Source organism: Nicotiana tomentosiformis, chromosome 8, assembly GCF_000390325.3.
Source record: "Nicotiana tomentosiformis chromosome 8, ASM39032v3, whole genome shotgun sequence".
NCBI classification, from domain to species: domain Eukaryota; kingdom Viridiplantae; phylum Streptophyta; class Magnoliopsida; order Solanales; family Solanaceae; genus Nicotiana; species Nicotiana tomentosiformis.
Window position 1 is genome coordinate 88,323,113 of NC_090819.1, and position 26,495 is coordinate 88,349,607.

A 26,495-nucleotide genomic window follows, 5' to 3' on the forward strand; every position below is an offset into this window, starting at 1 on the left:
CAGAGGATATAATAGTAATTCACATGGGGAATCAAGAATATAGACACCTTTAGTATTTCTATGAATAGATTCATTTATGAACGTTGCGTATTTTCCTCGTTTTGTTTGTATCATTTGGATCATGCCAAAAAGAAAAAAGGGATAGCCTTAACATACCTCAAGTCGTCAATGCAACTCAACAACAAGCTTATGACAACTAGAGTGCCAACCCTATAGCAAAGAAATACGTGTACAATTTAGATGGCGGTAGTATATTACGTATCTCAAACGATAACTCGATTCTAAAATAAAACGACCAGCATTTCCCCTAATTTTACTGCTCCCTCAAGCCTACTATAGGCGAGATACAAACATAATACAATCAGCAACTCAAAACCAACCTAATTACAATCCAGGACCTTCAATACAACAAAACCCTCAAATATACCATAATACACCCAATCAACAAATTATCAATTAGCCTGCAACTATAACGACGAGCGACCAACCTACTACCCTACCATATGTGGCGTTTCTCCACGCCATTTTTATCCTTCCAAACTCCATAAATCAGCAGCACAATAGACAGCCCAAAAGCAACACAAAATAGCCCACAAAATACTACACTACAAATCAAATAACTCGAACTCACGGCTTCCAATCACCGTCCCGTGAGGTCTAACTATTAGGAAACGAATTTATCAACTTTTCTTGATATTTTAAAGCTTAAATACAGAAATTAAGAATTTTTATTAACTATTAAATGCATTCCAAAACTCAAACTGCAAAGAAAAAGAGAGGTGATATAGCGATACTTACGTCGTAGGGATCGTTTTAATGTTATCGCTTCTTGATTTTGTGTCCGAGATGGTAGTCTTGTTTGAAGCAATATTAGAGAGATCAAGGACCGTTTATGGTGTCCTCTGATCATATGCTATGTAAAAATGAATAGAGAGAGACGAGTTAAAGAAAATGTATCAACTTTTGAAAAGTCAAAAGGTGCTAGCTTGGCACCCTCTGATTCGCCCACCTTCCGACGCTTATATCTTTTTATCCGGATATCGTATGAACAAATGGTTAAGATCATTGGAAACTACATTACAAGACCTTAAATTTGATATATAATATATCCCAAAAAGACCTCATATAGCACACGAAATTTATTTCTCAAAAAGCTCTATTATAGGACAAATTCTTAGTCGGTTTTTCCACAACATTAATCCGATTTTCCCCAAACTTTATGTGTTTTGTCCAACCATCATATATAGTCATATTATGACTTTAAACTCATTTAAATAATGATTCACAAGTCTCATATTCATTATACGTCACCTTGGGACGTACAGGGTGTAATACCTGAGGGTTCGGGTGAATATCGGATAGGCTACGGATGTTTTGAAACTTAGAAAATCTGGGTTTTTTTGTGCTTCTGTTGGTTTCTGGTGTCGTGTTCTTCGCGAACACAAAGCCTTTCTCGCGAACGCAGAGCAATGGGGGCCTTACCCTTCGCGAACGCAACCAGCATCCCGCGAACGTGTAGGCTTGTGACCTGGGGAGGGGGAATCGTTGTTTCTTCTATATGAACGCGAAGGCCAGGCGAAGCAGCCTTCGCGAATGTGTGGAAGGACTCGCGAACGTGAAGGCCACTTGGGCTCCAGCACATCGCGAACGCGACAAGCCCTTCGCGAACGCGAAGAAGGCCTGACGCAAGTGAATTAAAACAGACCCAAAATAGGATTTCGTCCCATTTTCATTATCCATGATTTAGAACTCGATTTAAGGGCGATTTCAAAGGAGTTTTTTACGATTTTGAACTGGTAAGTTTTCCTTATCATATAGTGATTATATTTCATAAATCCATGTCTATATTCATCCTTTATTTCGGATTTAGATGGAAGAAATTGGATTTTTTTGTAAAATTTCCCAAAAATAAAAATTTAAGATTTGAAGGTTCATTTGACATCGTAATTTGATAATTTTTGTATTATTGGACTCGCCTTGGAACGGGTGTTCGGATTTCGTAAGTTTTTCTGAGATTCGAGACGTGGGCCCCACTGATGATTTTTTAGATGAATTTCGGATTTTAATCCAGAAAATTAGTAAATTCATATGAAATTAATTCCTATGATTTATATTGAGTATATTGAATTATTTATGACTAGATTTGAGGATTTCGGACACGAATTCTCGAGGAAAAGGTTTATTAGGTTCTTGAATTTGGTTGCAAAGCGAGGTAAGTGTTGTGGTTAACCTTGACTTGAGAAAATAAAATCCTTGAATGATTTGTTATATAAAATTCAAGTGAACGACGTATAGACGAGGTGATGAGTGTCTATACGTCGTCAAATTAATTATTTGTATAATTATTTGAAATCATAAATTGTTTAAGACATGAATTAATTATTATATTAATTGTTTCTCTCATATTCCATGCTCAATATTATGCTTTGAATTACTGCAATAATTATTACATACTTATTTGATTTATGCGTCTTAATTGCTACTGGACATTTAGCATATTAAATATTAAACTGCCTATTTTCTCCCTAATTTCCACAATTAATTGCTACTTGTCATTGTTTGTTTCATAAATAAATTATAAGTATTATATGCCTTGATGCTTAATAGTTTCTCATTGAACGTGGTATTTATTGGAGTATTTTTATTACATTTAAGAGTTGTTAAATATATTGGGGGATCGGATTGCACGCCGTAACAGATTTATTTAAAGTTTATATTGGGGGATCGGGTTGCACGCCACAACAGATTTATTTAAAAATTTATATTGGGGGATCGGGTTGCGCTCCACAACAGATTTATTCTAAGTTTATATTGGGGGATCGGGTAGCACGCCGCAATGAAAATAAGTTGAGGGATTGTGACTGCTTTCTTACAACTATTCCCGTTATTATTATTATTATTATTATTATTATTATTATTATTATTATTATTATTATTATTATTATTATTATTATTATTATTATTATTATTATTATTATTATTATTATTATTATTATTATTATTATTGTGTATAGGTTAATATAAGCGACATGCCTTAGCCTCGTCACTACTTCGTCGAGGTTAGGCTCGGCACTTACCAATATATGGGGTCGGTTGTACTGATACTACACTTTGTACTTCTTGTGCAGATTTCGGAGTTAATCCCAACGGCGTACTGTAGATTTGCCCGGATACGGCTACCAGTGGAGACTTGAGGTATAACTGTACAGGGTTCGCAGTTCTGAAATCCCCTTTTATCTTATCCCACATGTGTATTATATTTCAAACAACTTGAATTTTATTCAGACCTTTATTTATATTATTCTAGAAGCTCATGCACTTGTGACTCCAGTTCTGGGATGGTACTTAGATATTGCAATTTTTATGGATTATTCACTTTATTTCATACTTTATTTCTGCATTTGTTTTCTTGTTATTATTTTGTTAAAATAGTTAGTTATATTCTAACGCTGGCTTGCCTAGCAAGTAAAATGTTAGGCGTCATCACGGTCCGGAAGGTGAAAATTTCGGGTTGTGATAACTATTGCAGGGGACTAAAAGGTTATTTGCCTTGACTTTAAAATAGAAGTAACTTAGTGAGCGTTTGGACATAAAAATTGTGAAATTTCAGAAAAAAATCAAGTGAAAATGTTATTTGAAAATTAGAGTTTTGTTTGGACATGAATACAATTTTGAGATGTTTTTGAATTTTTTGAGTGATTTAAAGTGAAAATTTTAAAAAAACTGTTTTTGAAGTTTTTCATATTCAGAAAAATTTCGAAATTCAATTTCAAAGTGAAATTTAAAATGCATGGCCAAACACTGATACCAAAAATAGTAAAAACTTTACTAAAAAGGTGAAAAAATTGGACAATATAGGCAATATTTCAGAAAAAATTTCAAAAACTAGTAACAGTAGGTATTAAACATAATTGGCAGCTAAATAACTACGTTCCTTAGTAGAAAGCTATAAACTTTGACCGAGAATCACGCCAATCCCCTCCTTTTGTTACATTAAAGAGGGATAATAACTAATACTCTCTGCAAATAAGCAAATTGAACGGAAAGTGGTAACTTCCATAGAATAAATGATTGTGATATTACTCTTTTTCCCATGTTTGGTGGAATAAAATTACTGGTATAATAGGATATACTTAAATATAATATCTTTAAAGTATATTATAGTTGTTTATTTGTATACTACATACAACATATATAAATATATGTATTATATAATTATCTAAGTATAAGATGAAGTAATTTATTAATTATTATTGGTATATATTATTATATTATTTGCATATGCATAGTACATAGTTCTATAACCATATATTCATTGGATACATGAGAAATATACACAACGTATATTTAAAGTGTGTATTAAATTTTATTATTTAATGTGACGTATGTTTGTTTTATAATAACTATGTAAATACCATATTTAATTAAATAAGTATATTATGAAATATCCATTAGAATACAATCGTTGATGTATAAATTTCTTGCAGGATATCTGCCAAACGCCACTAAAATAGCGGCATACATACAAGCCTTGAAAGAAAACTGACAACTTTTAAAATGGTAATTGATTATATTTTCCATTTTGTCTGCTCGTCCCTCTTTAATATTCTCTTCAACTATTTTTTAATTTATTTTTTAACCAACTGTTTCGTCTATATTCAGAAGGAATACATATTGAGCATGGCTGGCAGAGAGGGAGAGACGGAGTGAAACAGATTATAAAGGATCCCTACATTTGTGGTTCAGTTTATTTTTTAAATCTATTACCATTAAATGAATAATAATCATTGAAATATGTCAAAACTGTAACAAGAACCTGCTAGTTTTAGAATAAAGGAAGTGTAATGTTTATTATGTGAATAATATTAAATAAGGGGCCAGCAGTGTAAAAATCTTTAAAAATTTGTTAAGGCCAAACGGGGCCGTAGTTTTACAAAGTATTATAAAACAGGAACAAATAATATTAGATACCAGGTCCATCGAGCATCCATCAAGAGGTTTCCTAATTCCAACAAATTCCTTCGTTGCCACAAGAATCAAAATAAAAGAAACTTTCAATTACTATATATAGTAGTACAATTATATTCACGTAGGAATCATGAACTGGTAAGTTTATTATCTTCCGCAAACATCGCGTAAATTGTCAGTTGAGAATAACAGGTTGCCGTTATATATAGCCGAAACCAGATAGCTGCAAATAGAATAGGTGACAGCACTCCATATCGGCTGGTCTTTTGCAGCAGAACCTTATCAGGAAAACTTCAGAATCACTATTTGCTGATTTTGTAATGATTATTTTTTGGATAATTTATTATCTATTATGCAAATATTTACCAGGAGTGCACTTCTGGCATTTCACAGTGGAAGGAATCTTTAGACCTAATTGGCTTGAATGTACATGATGATGTCTATATATTTTAATGTTACTTTACTCATATTTTAATCACTTTTAAGTTAATTATTGTTTAAAATGCCCAACTTGTATTAATTATTAGTTTTACAACTAATTAAGTTGTGTGTGATGATTTAGGATATTTGAAGTGCAAAAATATGAAGAAAAGATGCTTCAGCTATAGGAGAAGAGGGTGAATGCGTTGCATCCAACCTTGAAAAAAAAGGTTATTTGGTTCATCCTTAGCAGTGAAATCGGGAAAAGACATCCACCTTAACATCCGCACCTGGGCGCAGAGGATGAGGGAACAAGGTGGACGCGAAACATCCACCCCATCATCCGATACTGAGAAGTACAAGCTGAGGCGGACGCGAAGCATCCAACTCAGCATCAATCCCTGAAGCTGATTCGGAAAAGAAAAAGGAAAACTTTGGCCCACGACTTTTGTACGCAATATATAAGCCAAAAACGCCTATTTTAGGTCATCTAACACACTTGCAAGCATAGAAAAGCCATCATAGAGTTTAGAGACCGTGGAATTCGTCTTGAGTTCTTTTTTTCCCCCTTCTTTTATTGATTTTTATGTATTCTTGGGGATTATTTGAGATTTCTACCATGACTATGCGTGGCGAAACTCATTTATTCTGGGGTGATGGTTTTACATGAACGTTGATATTCGGAGATTGATTTGACGATTTAATTTATCATATTGGGTTATTTATTCATATCCTGAGTTTAATTATTTTACTGCCTAGCTAACAGTGAAATACTATATATGAATCTTGAGTTGAACTTGAAAGCGGTAATTCTTGATTGCAATAGGATTGAATAGAGCGCGATCTTGAACCTAGTCATTGGGGAATTGATTTGCGAATACGGATAGAAATATACCTATTTGCCGTACTTAGCCAATTATGCAAGAAATTGTTAATGTGTTCTTTTTATCTCTAATCTCATACAAATATAGGGTTTAGAATAAATTGAATAGGCGAGTAGAAGTATCAAAATTTTATGAGTATTCTTGTCCTTGCAGGTTAATAACCCAGATAAATTAAATAAGTAGAGTTAATTGAAGAATTCAACAGGATTGTTAGCCATCCATAACCCTGGAATATTATTTCTCATTGAATTCAACTATTCATGCTAAGTGTGCTAGTTAATTAGTTCTTTTAATCAAAGCTCTAGTAAGTAGAATTAATTAAACAAAAGTCACCTTGATATTGTTCTTGACTCGATAAATTAGAATTTGCTTGATCTAGTTGACAATTGATCACAAATACTGATGAGAATGATACTCGACTCACTCTTTATTATTTGATTATCCGCGTATACTTGCGTGTGGGATTTAGCACAACAGTGCAAAATATCTAGGACAGAGGTACTATAAGATGGATCCCTTTTGTCATGTTTGGGAAAAGGCGGATTTTATTGGGTACTACGAGGATGTTGTTACCAATAAACCTGTTTGTTGGCATACGAGCACTGTTGCGGCATAAGTGGAGAAAAGGAAATGATCTTATGATCACTTATAGACTGACTAGAAGAAATGACCATAAAGATCTCGTGTTTCATTACAGATTTATTGTGTTACTCTATAATGATCTTCTATTGAAATTGTCATGTAACAAAAATAACATTTGAAACAGACCACAAAATAAATCTTAATGAATATAAAATACATGTCTTTTATATATCATTAATCACTTAATTGCGGTTAAATGATATGTAAATAATTAAGTATTTAATCCCAGTGCTACAACAACTCTCACAATGTTGGGGCTTGTATTGTTTTTATCTAATTGGATTATATCTCACCATTATTTACCGAATCAAGCATATCTATTTATGGATATATAGTTCAATTCTTGAAAGTTAAATCATATCAGACAAGATTTAAGTATTTAACCGAATTTGCTTATTGATATGGAACTTCAGGAAGCAGGGAGAGAGTAAAATAAGACGGAGGACCGAATAGTATTTTCTATGTTTCAATTTATATGACATATTTTTCTTATTAGTTTATTCCAAAAAGAATGATACATATTTACAATTAGAAATAATTCAACTTTAAACTCTTCATTTTACATATTTTACCCATAATAAAAATTTTATAACCACACAAATATTACGATCACATAAAACTTTTATCTTTGAGGTTTTAATATCACGAGTTTCAAAATTCAGAGAGGGAGTAGTAGAGATTTTACTACATCTAATCCCAACCCTTCGGGAGGAAGCAATGTCAGGGGAATACTGTCATTGATAAGACTATTCATGTAGCATGTAGTATGGTAACAATACCTGTGCTAAACTACAAAAAGAAAATAGAAAGTAGAACTTATAAAGCACACGGATTTCCTTTTTGCTTAAGCATTTCAGCTGCTTCAATTAGTTTATAATATTTTATAAAGTCGGCGTTTCAATATTATTCTTATTTATAGATAGTAAAGAAGTAGCTATATATTTTCACATGAACACAGAAAACATGACATAACCACACATTCAAAGTATGTGAGAAAGTAGCAAAAATATAATGGAGTTCAATAAAGAAAATGAGCTTGAAAAGCAACATGAATCTCGAGATGAAGGTGAAGATGAAATCAATTTAGCAACGGAGAATGGTAATAATACGGATGAAATGCTTAACTATTTTCATTCCTTACACAATGTGAGAGAATCCAATAGCAGGAATACCACAAGAGTAAGTAGCACCTAATATTATCCTCTCTATATTTATGATCTTACCTCATATGACGTATCTACTTTTATTATTCTTGAGAAAACAAAAGAAGGTTAGAGGGGGCCAATATAATCTTTAGAAAAATTGGGGATGATTTACTATGTTCATTGACTTGCTTAACTCTTTGTATTTATTTACCATTGCCTATGCTATGGTCGTCCTACAAATTATCTAATTCTCGTACCTACAAATGACATTAATTAGTTGAGTTCTTTGATTCTAGTTACCGCACCAAAATGCAATTGCAGCGATAAATATATATAATTCTGAATCTAAACTTCTTAACAGTAGAACCTTTTGCAAACCTTGATATCTCCATTTTCCACATGACATTTAGACGTTCTCTTTTGGGCTTGTGAGTGTAAGCAATTTGAATGGCTTTAGACTTTTATGCTTCCTCCCCGTTAAGGACAGAGAATAGATCTTCAACTATCTCAAGCACATGAAAGATGGTAGGAGTGTCAAATGCGCCGATTTTGGGCGGGTCAAAACAGAATATTACATTGATAATTTTAAACTTTATCACTCATTTGCTAGTTGATAACTTTTGAAATTTCTAATTTTGCATAGCAGTGGCAAGGAGAACGAGTTGATATCAGAATTAAAGCATTGCGAGAACTGATTCCTGGCTGTGACAAGGTAATTATACTAGACTAGATCTTTTAGCATACTCTGTTGTTTTAAACTTAAGTAGAATTGCTCCCTAACTCTATTTAAATTTGTAATATACTGTACTGTTTAAGAGACATTGTCTTAAATGATAGTAATACTTGTATTTGTCTCAAGTATATTTACTCTTCACAGGTAGACCAAGCGTCCATACTAGATGATGCCATTAAGTACATTCAAGCTCTACAACAACTTCATCAAGTAACTATCTCATCTCAGTTTATTCTACTAATTAAATTATTAGGAGTAGCTTGAATTTTCCAATCGTATGATTTTTCCCGCTCGATATTGACAATGGTTAGAACTAGATATACGATGACTAGCACCATTTGTGATTTGTCATGATTCTTGTTTCTGATAGCATTATCAACACTTGGTCGTAAATCATCGTCTCAAAGATTTAAGCTATATTAAAGAATTTGTACATAATAAATGCAGTTTAACCTGTTGTACAAAAGGTTAGTATTAACATTCACGTACAATTATAGATTAACTTGACTTGATAGTATAAAAACTTTTTACAATGTCAATATACAGAACTTATATCCTGTTTGACCAAGCTTCTTCAAGGTCAAAAGCATTTTTTTTTTAAAGTTTTTTTTTAAAAAGTTGAAGTGTTTGATCAAGATTTTAGAAAAAAAAAAAGTGTTTTTGAGTAGAGCAGTTTTGGAAAAGTAGAAAAAAATAGCATCACCCAAAAAGTATTTTTAAGAAAAATACACTTCGAAACATTTTTTAAAAACTTGGCCAAACACTAATTGCTGCTCAGAGGTACTTTTCAAATTAATTAGTCAAATACAAACTGCTTCTTACCAAAAATACTTTTGAAAAAAAATACTTTTCAAAATAAACTGATTTTAGAAGTTTAGCCAAACAGCCTATTAAACTAACCATCTCACTTGTCATAATATTTCATTATCAATCGCATGTAGTGACAGTAATTTGCACTTGGGAACAACAGATAACATCAATGAGGATGGGCTTATATATGAGTGAAGGTGGGATGATGCAAATGCCTCAAATGGAGCCAACAAATGGAATTATGGCTAATCAAACTGTTCCTCCATTTCCCCCGCCTACCTCTTCATCATTAAGTGGACTACAAATGGTGCCTCAGTTTCAAGGCCCATTCACTCCTCAATTTCTGCAATCAACAGCTTATACCATGCCCTTATCACCTTCATTTATTACTCCATCATCCCCCGCACCATGAGTCAGGTTCGTCAATTTCTCTCAAGCATATATGGATTCTAATCCATATTATATTCATACATGTACTTCAATATCTATCTTATTTGTTTCACTAGTCTTTAAAATAAGGTTAATAAAATCCTATGTAAATTAGAGCATATGATTATATTATACTCCCTCTATTTACTTTTAGTTGTCCGCTTTGAACTTTTCACGTTGAAATATATATTTTACAATTTTACTCATTAGTACGAAAAAAAGATTATTTTTTTCTTAATTTAGCATAGTGGACAAATAAATATGAAAATATATTTTTAATATAGTTGACAAGTAAAAGTGAACGGATATAGTACTTCACACAAAGGAAAAGTTATGGAGTGTTCATTTTCTCAAGAAGAAGAGAGTTTATTTTATTCTCAAGAAGAAGAGTGTTTATCTTCCACAATTGATTAATTTAGTTTACATAAGAAGAAAATCTCAATAATTTTAAGAGAAGAATGAATTTGGGGAATGAGTAGTTAATGATAAAAGTAAAATACGAAAAAAAATTATTTTTTTTTTGATTTAGTATAGTGGACAAGTAAATATGAAAATTTATTTTTAATATAGGGGAAAAGAAAGAGAGTTTATTTTCTTCTCCAGAAGAAGAAGAAGAATGTTTATCTTTCACAATTGATTAATTTAATTTACATAAGAAGAAAATCTCAATAACTTCGAGAGAAGAATGAATTCGTTCTTTTTGTTTTTCTTTTTCTTCTTAACCTCTTATTGATTGTTGAAATTTCTAGGGATGTACGATAAGAGACTCATCAGCTAGCAATCCGAAGGTTGAGCTTCTACGAGAATACGAGGAAGCCACTGATTATAATAATTCTAGCCAAGGGTTGTTCTTTTCTTTTCCCAATGCTCCAAATAAATTACGATATTTTTATTATACGTACACTTTGCTTTTCTGTCTACCGAACATTCTCGTTCTACTTTTTTTGATAAATATTAAATTATATTACTCTGATGGTAAGCATCCTCCACTTCCAACCAAGAGGTTATGAGTTCGAATCACCCCAAGAGCAAGGTGGGGAGTTCTTGGAGGAAAGGATGCCGAGGGTCATTTTGGAAACAGCCTCTCTACCTCAGGGTAGGGGTAAGGTCTGCGTACACACTACCCTCCCCAGACCCCACTAGTGGGATTATTATACTGGGTTGTTGTTGTTGTTGTTGTTGTTGTTGTTGTTGTTATATTACTGAAATAATGTATACGGTCGAAATCGAGCTCGCCTACAACTTGGTAGATTAGGCTGGAACGCGGCAACCAAGAACTGAAGATCGACCTCGAGTCCCACCAAGCTAGAACCCGAGGTCGGAACGCTTGCCTTTGAGGAGCAGTGAGTCCGGTGTCGACCTTAGCCTCGAACGAGCTCAGAGAAACGTTGTTGAGATAATTAATAGAAGATCGAAATATTCGTGACCGGTCAGATATTGCGGCGGGAATCTCGGCATGTATCAGTAAGGAATCAACAATCAGCGAATCAAGAGATTTTTACCTTTTATGAAAATGTACCTAGAGTATGACTCCTCTACTATAAAAAAGGGGTCTGATAATTCATTCAACACATTGTAACAAGCATCCCAAAGCAATATATTATTACTCACTTCAAGTTCTTAATATTCTCTTGTTGTTCTGTTATGATATCAATCAAAATACTTTTGGCTCGAGGGTGGCTAACCTTCCAAGGCTAAGACTGTTCAACTTGTGTGGTTAGCATCTACCTTTTCATTACTTATTTCAATTGCAATCTGATTTATCGTTTTGTATCAAGTTAGATCACGTATCTTTAAAACTACTTACAAATTCAATTGTTATCCGATTTTGAGGGTAAATAGTTTGGCGCCCACCGTGGGCTAAGAATAATAGTGGTTATTTGATACAAATCTCTATAACATACACTACTTTACGCTTGCTCTTTGAAGTGTCTCTAATTTCAAGTTAAAACACAAAATGTCAAACTCTCAATCAGCACCCCTACATATTTACAACGAGTTCGGTCACCACGGTGAAAATAACAATATAGCACCCGGTAACGAGGTACCGCCCGCTGATCCCATCAAAATTCTGGTCGCAGACCCAATTGACGCTAATTCACATATGGCTATCGACACAAACCTGCCTACCGACCCCAAAAATAGCATCCGTAGTGGAGTCCGATCGACGGCTCAAAACACAAAAAATGTTGGTGGAGACAGGTCAATTTAAGAGTAATCTTCGAAATGTTGCAAGCTCAACAGACGGCGATAGCCCAGTTGCAAAATCAAAGCCCCGCACCAAGCAGAGTTGAGCCCGATCCGCCCCGGGAAGTCACCCACAGGGACAAACCGGTCGCAGGGAGATCGAATGAGAACGAATCGGGGACTAACCCCGAGATCATAAAAAATGCTCGATGAACTGACAAAACGAGTGGAATCAGGGGAGAAGAAAATCGAAACTAATGACAAAAAAGTAGAAACCTACAATTCCAGGGTAGACCAAATCCCGGGAGCACCGCCGATATTGAAAGGCCTGGATTCCAAAAGGTTTGTGCAAAAACCTTTTCCTCCGAGCGCTGCTCCAAAGCCGATCCCTAAGATATTTCGTATGCCCGAGATACATAAATATAATGGAATGACCGACCCAAATGAGCATGTAACCTCTTATGCATGTGCCATCAAAGGGAACAAATTGGACGACGATGAGATCGAGTATGTCGTGCTGAAGAAGTTCGGAGAAACCCTATCGAAGGGAGCTATGATATGGTATCACAACTTACCTCCTAATTCTATTGACTCGTTTGCTATACTTGCAGATTCTTTCGTGAAAGCAGACGCCGGGGCCATCAATGTTACATCCCATATTTTTTTACGTGAAAGTACGTCGTAAGTCAATTGATATAATCTCGGAAATGAGATCCTCTTTGAAAGTATATGAAGTGATTTAATGTTGTTACACCCCGTACTTCATACGTCACTTTCATTATAAGATTATCTAATGTAAGCTCAAAAAGGGACAAAATCCTTCTACAAGGATAAGAAAGGTTTACCGAAATCTTAAGTAAGTTAAGATGAATAAGAGACTTATTAATCATAATTTAAATGGGTTTAAAGTCATCATATGACTATATATGATGTTTGGATATAAAATATAAAGTTTGGGAAAAATCGGATTTATGTTGAGGACAAATCGAGCTAAGATTTGCCTTGTAACGAGCCGTTTTGAGAAATTAAATTCGTAAGCTTTATGATGTCATTTTGGGACATATATCATACCAAAATGAATACATGTGAACCTAGTTTCCAACGGTCCAAACCATTTATTCATACGATATCGGGGTAGAGAAATATGGATTTTTAAAATAGGGTCGACAAGTCACATTGCCGAACTTCGGAGAAACTGGTAGGTTTATAGGCTAGGTTGCGAGGATGTTTTCTCCCAATATATTGAGAGTTACAGGGATATCTTTATATGGAATTGAATCCCCATGTATATAGTTTCTAACGCTGCAAACCGTTCATCAATACGACATCGGTGTAGAGAGATATTTGTGTTTTCGCTAAACTGCGTAGGAAGCCCCTATGGGACCCACTTGGTCGGGTTCCGGCCTTCACTTATTCTTATCTCGTTTTTGGGATTAGCTTTGCTCATATTTCGTCCTCCTTCCGGCCTCACATGCTCCAAACCCTCCCAAACAGTTCCCCAAAGGCTCCAAACAAATTCAAAAGAAATACACCATAATCAAACATCAAAGTTAGCCTAAGGTATGTATAGCACCCTATTTCTTGGGATTAATCTTATCTATGTGTTGGTTAAGTTATTTGGATGAAGATTACAAGATAACACTTGAAAGGGAAAGAGATGTCGTTATCTTTTCTTGGGTTATTTTAAGGCTATATGTATATGTTGTTATGGATGGAAAATGGTGAAAATAACTTTATTATGATATGGTTTCTATTGTTATGAGTGTATATTTTTTGATCAAGTGAATTGATGAAAGAAACATATGAAACTTGAGATTGCAAGTGAAGATTAACTTAAGTCATTTCTATGGTATTGTATTGACATTGAGGGATGTTATAAGCTAAATGTAACTTGGATTTAGACTTACAGCTACTGTAGGAGGTATGTATATTGTGTACTTGTATGTGCTTAAGGTTATCTTGAAATTTATTAAGTTAAATGGATGGACTAGATATGAACTAGTGAATAAAATTGCTAATTGAGGATAATTGGAGTTGTGGATTATTTTCTTTGTTATAAATATATGGTATAAGGCTGAAATCATTGATGAATGACTTCATTATCATGTTAATGATACTATTAAGTTAAATTAAGAAGTCTATAAGGGGTCATATGGGGTATACGAATCCCAATTGGAGTGTGCCACTCGTCATGAAGTAGTTGTGACTTGTTGTTGTTATATGGTGTCTTGTTATTAATAAATATGTATTGCTGGATTGCTCTGGTCATTGTTGTTGGTATATGGTATTGGAGGAGTCTCTCGTTATAGGGGAGATACTTCCCAAATTTACGTAAACAAGCTACTAGTTTAAGTTGCAGACTTAACTTTTACTCAACACTGATTTTGAATCTCCTTATGCTATAGTAGATTGAGTTGTGTTGTTTGAAGAATTGCTTTGAAGGTATTAAGGACTCAATGAAGTTAAAGTATGTTAAGGCTATCCCTTCTTTCCTTTTGATATGATCCATATGATACGACGAAACGAGCAAGCACGCAACTTTCACAAATGATTCTATTCCTATAAGTACTAGGGTTGCATATGTTCTTAATTCCCCATATGTCCTACTATCATATCATTTGTTCAAGGGTCTCATGACATTCTGAGAAATCTTATTGACTTACTTCATTATGCATTGCATTCATTTATACATGTATATTTACCCAGGACCAGATGGCGTTATATACGCGTATAGTATATGTATATGAGGTATAGGGAAAGGTTATGGCGTTATATATGTACCACCGCCTGATCAGCTGGTATACGTTGATGATTTTGCCTACACTAGCTGAGGTGATATGATGGGATGCCCTCAGAGGCTTGATGATGTTATGTACGCATATACCTATGCATGGTATGACATTTATACGCACATGCATGACATTATAAATTTTTCTTGATTCACATAGCTATTTAGAATTACAGGTTGAGTTCTTTACTTCATGTTTCTTCCATGTCTTTTATATACTACTTTCATGACTTACATACTTGGTACTTTATTTGTACTGACATCCCTTTTTCCTGGGGAAGTTGCGTTTCATGCCCACAGGTCCCGATAGACAGGTTGAGAGTCCTCCTAGTAGGCTATAAGCTCAGCGGAAGGTGTTGGTGCGCTCCACTTGCTCCGAAGTTGCCTATTTGGTCTGTATGATTTGGACATGTATTGATTGGTATGGCGGGACCATGTCCCAACCTTTATGACGTTTATGTACTCTTAGAGGCTTGTAGACATATGTCATGTATATAGATGATTGTATGGCCTTATCGGCCTATATTCTGAGTGTACAAATGATCATGTCGGCCTTATAGGCCCGTATGTCACATGTATAAGTTTCTATATTATGTTGGGTCGTCTTATGTCTAGTATTCCCTTATGTTTTATTCTGGTTATCTCATGACGTCACTTCTGGCTCATTTACCCATGATGGTATGATAAGAAAGATACGTTACGCTGGTGATCGGTTAGGTAAGGCACCGAGTACCCGTTGCGGCCTATCGGTTTGGGTCGTAACAGTAAAAGTCGAGACCAGGAAGTCAGACCTTTTCAAAGTAAAACAAAAGGATAACTACATGCTCAGAGAGTTCGTATCCCGGTTTCAAATGGAACGGTTTGACCTACCACCGGTTACTGATGATTGGGTCGTTCAGCTTTTCACCCATGGGCTCAATGTTCGAAGCTCGGTGGCTTCACAGCAGTTGAAACAAAACCTGATAGAATATCCGACCGTTACTTGGGCTTTCGTGCATAACCGGTTTAAATCGAAAATCATAGTGGAAGATGATCAACTCGGGGCCCCTTCGGGGTTCTTTTATCCCGTCAGAACCATCGACAGAGTCAACAGAGACATCGATCGTAAACCACGACCAAACAGGATCTGTATCATCCGTTTAATGGAGATCGAAAAAGCAGTGGGTCCGGACGGAACTCTATGAGAAAGGAAAGGAGAAGCGATCGAGGTCAGAGGAACCGGGGACTCATGAGCAAGAACGGCTTCGAGAGGACCATCGGGCCTAAAGAGGCACCGAGGTTATCAGAATACAACTTTAACGTCGATGCTTTCGCCATTGTATCAGTTATCGGACACATCAAAGATACCAACTGGCCTCGACCTCTACAATCTGATCCAACCCAAAGGGATCTTAACCAGATGTGTAAATATCACGGCACTGACGGCTACAGAACGGAGGATTGCTGGCAGTTGAGAGAGGAATATGGACCGAGCAAAGAATCATTTTAGGAATAGGGATTCTAACAAACAGACCGAATAAGAGGAACCTCAACACATCATTAACATGATCATCGGTGGGGTCGATGTCCCTCAGAGGCCAATGATGATGCGCACTAAAGTATCCATCACGAGGGAAAAATGGACTCGAGATTACATACCGAAAAGGACCTTGTCTTTCAATGACGAGGACGCGGAAGGGATCATACATCCCCACAATGATGCACTGGTAATATCTGTACTCGTAAATAAAGTTTGAGTTAAGCGTGTGTTAATTGATCCAGGAAGCTCGGCCAATATCATCCGATCGAGGGTCGTGGAGCAACTTGGTCTACAAGACCAAATCGTGCCTGCAGTCCGAATTCTAAACGGATTCAACATGACATGTGAAACCACGAAGGGTGAGATAACATTACCGGTAAACACCGCCGGAACCATCCAGGAAGCTAAGTTTTATGTGATCGAACGAGACATGAGCTACAATGCTTTGTTCGGGAGGCTGTGGATTCACAACATGAGAGCAGTTCCCTCAACACTGCACCAGGTATTAAAATTCCCAACACCTGGCAGAGTCAAAACAGTCTTTGGGGAACAACCTGCCGCCAAGAAAATGTTTGCGGTCGATGAAGTGATACCGGCATCCGCAATCTCAACTGAGCTATATCTGAACCAGATGGTAAAATACGGGGCCAAATAGCAATCACTGACACCAGCCTCGGCAGAATCGGAGGAACGAGGGGTAGATGAGGATGATGATTATGGGGTCCCCAGATCTTTTATAGCCCACGATGATTCCGATGCCACTAAATCGATAGTCAAGGAGATGGAACAAGTCGTATTGAGTGAACACTTTCCTGATCGAAAGGTATACATGGGAACGAGGTTAAACCCCGAGCTCAGGAAAAAACTCATTCAATTTATTATAACTAATGAAGATTGTTTCACTTGGTCCCACCTTGACATGACAGGGATCCCACCGGAGATAACCAGTCACAAGCTAAGCCTGGATCCGAAGTTTCATCCGGTCAAGCAGAAGAGGAGACCCCAGTCCGAGGTCAAACATGCTTTCATAAAAAATAAGGTATCTAAACTCTTTAAAATAGGATCCATTCGGGAGGTTAAATTCCCGGATTGGTTAGCGAACGTAGTGGTAGTCCCTAAAAAAGGGAATAAATTAAGAATGTGTGTATACTATAAAGATTTGAATAAGCCATGTCCCAAAGACTCCTTCCATTTGCCCAACATCGATCTTATCGATGCCACGACCGGCCACGAGATCCTCAGTTTTCTCGATGCTTACTCCAGGTACAACCAAATACGGATGGACCTGGGTGATCAGGAAAAAACCTCCTTCATCACTAAATACGACACACACTGCTATAACGCGATGTCGTTCGGATTAAAAAATACCGGTGCCACTTACCAATGCTTAGTAAATCGGATGTTCGAGAAACAAATAGGAAAATCAATGGAAGTTCGCATTGACGATATATTGGTTAAGCCCCTGCGAGCAGAGGACCATTTAAAATATTTACAGGAAACCTTCAGCATATTGAAGCAATACAATATGAAGCTGAACCTGGAGAAATATGCGTTTAGAGTTGGGTCAGGTAAATTCCTCGGATTCATGGTATCCAATCGGGGTATCGAGATCAACCCCGATAAAATCAAAGCCATCGAAGATATCACGGTTGTGAATAACGTGAAGGTTGTGCAAAGATTAACCGGGAGCATAGCCGCCCTTGGGCGATTCATCTCGAGGTCGTCCGACAAGAGCCATCAGTTCTTCATACTATTGAAAAAGAAGATTAACTTCTTGGCAGTATAAAAAATAACGGTATCTGGAGGAACGCAAGCGGTATCTATCGAGCCCAGCGCTGCTTCACACGCCAAAGACAGACAAGCAACTATACTTGTACTTGGCAGTATCGAAAATAGCGGTAAGTAGTAAGTGGAGTCCTGGTCCGGGAAGAACAAGGTACGCAATTTCCAATTTACTATGTTAGCAGGACCCTAAGTGAGGCTGAAACTAGGTACCCTCACCTAGAAAAGCTGGCACTCGCTTTGCTAAGCGTCTCTAGAAAGCTAAAACCATACTTCCAGTATCACCCCATATGTGGCTTGACCACTTACCCGTTAAGGAATGTTATGCATAATCCCGAGTTCTCGAGTCGGTTGACCAAATGGGCCGTGGAAATCAGTGGGTACGATATTGAATATCGACCCCGAACCGCTATTAAGTCTCAAATTTTGACAGACTTTGTGGCCGACTTTACGCCGACCCTAATACCCGAGGTCGAAAAAGGGTTCGGACTTGGCATCGTATTGAAGCCACCAACATGCAATGTAGTTAGACAATCTATAAGGATTGTGAAATTGACTAACAACGAGGCCGAATACAAGGCCATGATAACAGGCCTTGAACTAGCCAAAAGTCTGGGGGCAGAGGTGATCGAAGTCAAGCGCGACTCCCTCATTGTGGTAAACCAATTTAATGGAACGTTTGAGGTCAGAGAAGAACGAATGCAAAGGTACCTGGACAAGTCACATGTAACATTACATCGGTTCAAAGAATGGCCTTTACATCACGTACCTCGGGTTCAAAATAGCAAGGCCGACGCCCCCGTTAACTTAGGGTCATCGGTTGAAGATGACGAGTTTAACTCGGGGGCAGTCGTACAACTTATGAGATCGGTGGTGGAAGAAGGCCATGCCGAGATCATCTCAACGAGCCTAACTTGGGACTGGAAAAATAAATATGTAGAATATCTAAAGACCGGGAAACTGCCCTCGGATCCAAAAGAGTCGAGGGCCCTGCATATAAAGGCAGCCTGATTCAGCCTGTCCGAAAATGGAACCCTGTTCAGAAGAGCATTTGATGGCCCACTTGCAATATGTTTAGGTCCAGGGGATACTGAGTATGTTTTGTGGGAAATCCACGAAGGTACTTGTGCAAATCATTCAGGCGCCGAATCATTGGTTCAAAAAATAATCAGAGTCGATTATTACTGGATCGATATAAAAAAGGATGCGAAGGAGTTCGTACGAAAATGTGATGAATGTCAAAGACACGCTTCGATAATTCATCAGCCCGGGGAGCTGCTGCATTTGGTTTTGTCTCCATGGTCGTTCATGAAGTGGGGAATGAATATTGTTGGCCCCCTTCCATGGCCACCCGGTAAGGCTTATTGTTTATGGCTAACTATTTTTCTAAGTGGGTGGAAGCCGAGGCATATGAAAAGGTCAAGGAGAAAGAAGTCATCGACTTCATTTAGGATCATATCATATGCCGATTCGGAATGCCGGCCGAGATCGTGTGCGACAACGGGAAATAATTCATCGGCAACAAGGTAAGCAAGTTTCTCGAAGATCATAAGAACAAAAGGATCCTATCAACACCCTACCACCCTAGTGGGAACGGGCAAGCAAAATCGACCAACAAAACCATACTCCAAAACCTCAAGAAGAGATTGACCGATGCCAAAGGGAAATGGAAGGAAATCCTGTCCGAAATCTTATGGGCATACTCTACAACCTTAAAGTTTAGTATCGAGGCCACCCCGTTCTCAATGGTTTACGGCGCAGAATCTCTAATACCAGTCGAAGTTGGAGAATCAACTCTCAAGTTCCGATATGCAACCAAGGAATCGAACAACAAGGCTATGAACACGAGCCTAGATATATTAGATGAAAGGCGCGAAGCAGCCCTTGTCTGGTTGGCTGCCCAAAAATAGTGGATCGAGAGATATTATAATCGAAGGGCCAACCTATTAGGCGACGCCTGAACCTTAAAGGCTGCGGCCATCCTCATTCGAGGACTGTTATCTTGGGCAAGCCCGGATAACTCCGCAACACCCAAACTAAAAAGGCTACGGCTATACTAAAATAGTTCGGAGACATCCGAGACCCGTAACAAAAACAAGGCCTTCAAAAATTTCATAATAGGTTTTAAAGGCTACCCTCGGCAAACTACAATCTAAAGTACTTTGGGGAAAAACATTTTCGATCATGTCGAACCCCCCCGATGCCTTAAATACATAATATCAAAGGCCTAGCCTGTTCGAACCTCCGAACATGACCTAACTATTTTATGCTAATGCATTTTGACCTTTGCAAACATAAAGAATAAAGCAAAGGAAAACTGAATATATAAATTGCCGAAGGGGAAAACAAGACTCATATATTATATACAATCTTTACAAAGGCCAAATGGCCCTAACAAAAATATAGAAGTACACAAGTACAAAAAACAAAAAAGCAAATTTGTATTTTACAAAGGCGTCTAAACAGCCTGGTCTTCTTCGCCTCTGGTTCCATCGGAACCATCGGAATCTTCTTCTTCTTCTTCGGGGAAGGCCAATTTCTTGGCCTCGGCATCGAGCCCCTTATCGGTCTCGATCTCGGCCGATAGATCGAAACCCCGAGCATGGATCTCTTCGAGGGCCTCTCTTCGTGACTGTCGCTTCTCATATTAAACGATATCTTTCAAGCGATCTTGGGCCACTTCGGCATCGGCCTTATATTGGGCCACCATCTTGTCGGAGTCGGCTTTAACCACCGCCGCCACTGACTTGGCCGTTTCAAGTTCCTTGGCCATAATTTTCCGCTCAAAGGCAGCCGAACTTAGTCAAAACTGGAGCTCTTCGACCTTTTTGGATTGCGCCTCGACCTTTTCCTTTGTTGCTTGAAGTAGGACATCAGCCGCAGTCAGTTGCGGCCAAGGAGCCTCCTACTCTGAGGCCAGCCGATCCATCATGCCCCTTCATTCGTCAGTCTAGGCCTTAACAGCATCCATTTCAACTCGAAGTTGAGCAACCTGGTCAATTTTCTGTTGGACCTGCAGATTCCGATCGTTAGTTACCAAGCCTAGCTCGTCATCGCTAACCTCAAATATCTTTACCTGCTCGACCATATCGGCATGTTCCTTCCAAGCCACCTCGAGCTCAGCTCGTAGACTCTTGGCCTCCATTCACGTTGCTCGCTAAGAAGTTTGTAGGAATCCCTCTTCTCGGTGAGCCCTCAGACCTCAGCCTCAAGCTGTTTCAGCTCATCCGGTATCGGAGAAAAGTCTCGTGGGGAAGCACTAAGGCCTACAAGCACAAAGAGAAAATGTTATCTACAAAATAGCCTAAGTACAAATTGAAAACCATTGAGAATTATCTAAAGTTACCCGATTTAACACCTGTTGTGCTTTGTTGAACAGACAGGGTGCATCCACTTCATTTATCTTAACCTGATCATCCTCGGTCATCAGATACCGAAGATAACTGGCCACCCCTAAGGGGGCGGAGAGGACCCGAGCATCCTCTGAAAGGGAGATAGTGATGGATTGCTTCCGGCCAGGATTCACACTCGGGGCTGGGAATCGATTGACCGGTTTGGGGCTCGAGAAAGGTCCGCTTGCTCTAGAAGATGGGATCTTTCTCGGTATTTCTAAATCTCGTAACCCGGTGATTTCCTATGTGGGCATAGAGTCCACTCCATAGAAAAAGCCGCGAAAGAGCTCGTCCGCTCCGAGAACCCCCTCGTTGGAATGTTCCTTCACCGTCTGAGCCTCATTATACATGGACTCAGTGAACGAAGGTGACTCGGTGATCTCTATCACACCGAATGCATCTTTCGGCGCACTGCCCATGTCCCGGGAAGCTTCGGTCTTGGCCTTCTCCTTGACCACCCTAGCTCGATGAAGATCGGTATTGTCTCCCTCCTGTTTGGAGACCCCTTTCCCTTCGAGTCGTGTCGACACTTGGGTCACCAGATTGAAGGCTTCTTCCTCTTGTTCTTCTTCGGATTTATCCCTCAGCCGATGGAGAGAACCCGATGTTGATGCTCGCACACTAGTGCTTTCCTTGGGTTTACGCACCAACCTTCTCCTTGGCTTTTTCTTCTCCGAGCTCGAGAACTCGGGGCCCTTTTTATTTTCTTCTCTTCACCCTATCTCGGGGCAATGGACTCGGTGGGTACATCATCGCTACCAGACGGGGGCCTCATTTGGACATCCTTGGGTAAACCTGCAAAAAGAAATAAAATAAGTAAGGACTCAATCATGCAAAGAGGAATCCAAATATCACTTATGAAGGAGATCTCACCATGCAACCGGGCCTCCCACCGGCCCTTTGAAAGCTCGCGCCACGAGCGCTCGAAATAAGGCCTTTGCGAAATGATACCCTCGACCCACTCCTTGAGTCGAGGAACTGCGTTCGGGATCCGGGAAACAGCTGCACCATCACAGAACACCGATAAGAAGGAAAGAAAATGGCGATAAATAAAACCTTGAAAGCAAAATTATATACTTACATTTCATGTTCCACTTCTCAGGGAACGACATGTGCTCGACCGGGATCGAGTCTAAGGTCCTCACTCGGATGAAATGGCCTAGCCAACCTCGATCCATATCTTCATCGATACTCGAGAATGCAGCTTTACTAGCCCAACGGGCAAGCTTGATCAGTCCTCCCCGGTAGAGTCGGGGACTGTATAAACGCATAAACGGAGGAGGATTATGATCCTACAAAAATAGGGGTGAATCTGACCGAGGTTACCTCGTATATCTTGCAGAAGTCGATGATGACCGGGTCCAAGGGACTAACATGAAGAGATAAGTGTAAACACTTAGAAATCCCTCGACGTGGGTGGTGATGGCCTCGTCAGGTTCAGGAACCACCACATGTTTGTCAGCCCAGTTGCAATCCTTTTTGACTTCGGAGAGAACATCCTCGATGATCGAGAAGATGTACCTCGAGACCGCCTCACATCGGCCTGGTGCTGAAGAAGGTTTTTCAACATTGAAATCAGCATTGATCGGGCACCCCCCGGGAATAAATATTTTTAGAGGAGGCTCCAGTGCCGGTTTCTCGACAGCAATGCGCGAGACGGTTTTCTCGGTAGCCGGCCGCGAGAAAGAGGGAGTTTCTTTTTAGGGAAGGGATTTTGAAGTATTCGCCATTTCTTTGAAAAATGAAGGAAAACGATGGAGTTAAAATAGTATGCTTGATGGTTTGGGATAAAGACAGAACAGAAGTTCTTATAAAAGGATTTCAGAGCAACCAAAAAATCAATGCTTGGAAGTGTTGAAATTTCTAAGGTATGAGGTCAGGAGGTTTGAAAGTAAAGTTTGAATGAACTAATGAGGGGGTATTTATAGTTTCTCAGTGATTGTTCACATCTGGGAGTGGCCGACCGACAACTGACGGGCATTTAATGCCATTAAGACTTGACTGACGAGACATTTCGACTGTTTTGTCGTTTCTGCCACAAAATATCGAAGTTAGGATCGGAAGTTCATGTCGTTTCTCGTCATCTACTCTCCGTAAAACGAGGGGACTATCTGTATACGGTCGAAATCGAGCTCGCCTACAACTTGGTAGATTAGGCTTGGAACGTAGCAACCAAGGACTGAAGATCGACCTCGAGTCCCACCGAGCTAGAACCCGAGGTCGGAACGCCTGCCTTCGAGGAGATGTGTGTCCAGTGTCGACCCTAGCCTCGAACGAGCTCGGAGAAACGTTGTTGAGATAATTAACAGAAGATCGAAATATCAGTGACCGGTCGGATATTATAGCGGGAATCTCGGCACGTATCAGTAAGGAACCAGCAATTAGTGAATCAAGAGATTTTTACCTTTTATGAAAATGTACCTAGAGTAGGACTCCTCTACTATAAAAAGAAAGTCTGATAATTCATTCAACACATTGTAACACGTATTCCAAAGCAATATATTATTATTCTCTTCAAGTTCTTATTATTCTTTTGTTGTTATTATTATTCTCTTCAAGTTCTTATTATTCTCTTGTTGTTCAGTTCTGATATCAATCAAAACACTTTTGGCTCGAGGGTGGCTAACCTTCCAAGGCTAAGACTGTTCAACTTGTGTGGTTAGCATTTACCTTTTCATTACTTATTTCAATTGCAATCTGATTTATCGTTTTGTATCAAGTTAGATCATGTATCCTTAAAATTACTTACAAATTCAATTGTTATCCGATTTTGAGGGTAAACAAATAATATTTTCATGGATCTCCCTTTGAGGCTTTAAATGATCATCAGGAGAAGTGGAAAATTATTCAAGAATTTGAATAAAGAAAAAGAATTTGTTGAATATTTTGTTTTTCTAAGGCAAATAAATTAAAATATTAAGAAAAAGAAATGTTTTGGAATGGGGGGAACTAAGGCAAAAAACACCTATTTGCTTTCCTACCCCAGCCCTTGATTGCCGACCCCTTTTCCACGTGATATTTTATTCTTCAAACTTTTCGAAATCTGAAAATTATTTTTGACAATATATACGTCCTAAAGCATATACTCTTCTCCCTAAATGTTATGAAAACAATCATGAAAAGTTTTCCTTGCTCTTATTTTATATATATATATATATATATATATATAAGTTACTCTCCTAAAATTCTTCTTCTGCCACATCCTAATCCATCTATACTCTTACTAAACTCAATAGTAAAATCTTTTGTGAAGAAGATACTATACTTTTCTGTTTTTGATTTTAAAAAAGATTTTTTTATATATTGTTGACTAACAGATAATTGTTCAGTGCAGGGTACAAGGTGAAAGCTCAAATTCTGCCTCTGATTCGACAACAGAAAAGTCATGAGATTTTTGTCACTGCTCGTCATGTTGTCACCACATAAAAGTATTGTGGCAGTATTTCGAAGTTTTGTGGACAAATGGCTCATTTGGCCAAGTTTCCTTGCAAGAAGAAAGAGTGGAAATTGGAAGATGTGTGTGGCAAAAGGCATGGAATTATTTTGACAACAAAGCTAGCCACTTATCATGTGAAGGGTTCACCATAAAAAGGTTACAATTTTCACTTCAGCAGACTACCCAGGAGAGTTTCCTTCCATATATTTTCTCCTCACACCTAGCTTTTTCTTTGTCTCCAATTTCCTTTATAGCTTGTCTTTTCTTTATTTTCTTTTTCCAAACTTGCTCGATTTATAATTTAAATTTTGTTGATCCATGTATCCTCTAAAAATAGAGACAGGCCAGTTTAATTTTGGGGAGATATTTCACACTGTTAAAATAGTAATTTTTTAGGACAATACCCAACACGACTCAAGCTATTCTTAGGATAGTGCCAAACACAAATCAAGCCATTTGTATATTCACTTATAAATAATATTGCAGTGTTACTTTTATTTTCCCGTGTTTATTTCCTACAACCTAAGAAACTAAGGCAAATAATACTACTACACAGATTTTTGATGATGCTATCAATTTTGATATTGTCCTCGTTGTTCCTATTTCAGTTGTCCTGCCAGATATCCATCATGTTGCAAATACATTGTTGCATCCACAGTTTGGGCAGACACCAACGTCAAAATATAGGTATATAAATAGACATGGTTACAAGTCCAATACTAATATTAAAATCTTTAAGAAAAATACAGCTCAATTCAAGAGAAGAGTTGAGATAAATGACAATATTAAGTCAAAACTAAATTTGACTAAAGCGGATACTATAAATGTTTCGATGTTTCTCAAGTAAATAATGGGCCAATATAAGAGACTGGGTAATAGACTCTTATGCTACTTGATACATTTGTGCAAACAAAAATAACTTGTTATCTTACACCCAAGTAGAGAAAGAAAGAGAAACTATTTATCTTGGTGACTCAAGAAAAAAATCTTCTCAAACTCACATCTGGTAACACTCTAGCATTGAGTGATGTGTTGGATGCTCCTAATTTCCAAACCAATTCATTTTCGATGGGATTAATAGAAAAAATTGGTGAGTGTTTTATTTGAAAATAATGAGATCGAGCTGACCAAAATTGATACTTTTGTGGACAAGGAATATTGTAATTTGTGCTTAATGTTTCTGATTTTATTATTGAAAATGCATCTAATATGATTGAGTTTATTTCTCTATGGTATGCTAGACTAGGACATGTTAATGTCTCATATATAAAAACAAATACAGTCGTTAGGATTGGAAATATGTGTCAAATAATAATTTTCAATCCCCCAACCCCGTTGCATCCCAGTTACCACATTTATT

At 37.8% G+C, this 26,495-nt stretch overlaps 1 protein-coding gene across 3 annotated transcripts; it reads left to right on the top strand.

Moving 5' to 3' along the window:
* The first annotated feature begins 7,853 nt into the window (after positions 1-7,853).
* LOC104109647 (transcription factor PIF1-like) lies at positions 7,854-25,497 on the top strand. Of its 3 annotated transcripts, XR_004510372.2 has the most exons (6): positions 7,854-8,093; positions 8,706-8,771; positions 8,937-9,002; positions 9,763-10,019; positions 10,781-10,875; positions 25,034-25,497. XR_004510372.2 is itself a non-coding variant. In XM_070182495.1 (5 exons), exons 1-4 carry the CDS (start codon positions 7,926-7,928, stop codon positions 10,012-10,014), a joined length of 552 nt encoding a protein of 183 aa, XP_070038596.1. In that variant the 5' UTR covers positions 7,854-7,925; the 3' UTR covers positions 10,015-10,019; positions 10,781-11,183. The 3 variants fall into 3 exon arrangements, 2 of the variants coding, with proteins under 2 accessions (XP_070038596.1, XP_070038597.1); XM_070182495.1 differs by lacking the exon at positions 25,034-25,497 and having other exon boundaries at positions 10,781-11,183; XM_070182496.1 differs by lacking the exons at positions 8,706-8,771; positions 25,034-25,497 and having other exon boundaries at positions 10,781-11,183.
* Positions 25,498-26,495: the final 998 nt, after the last annotated feature.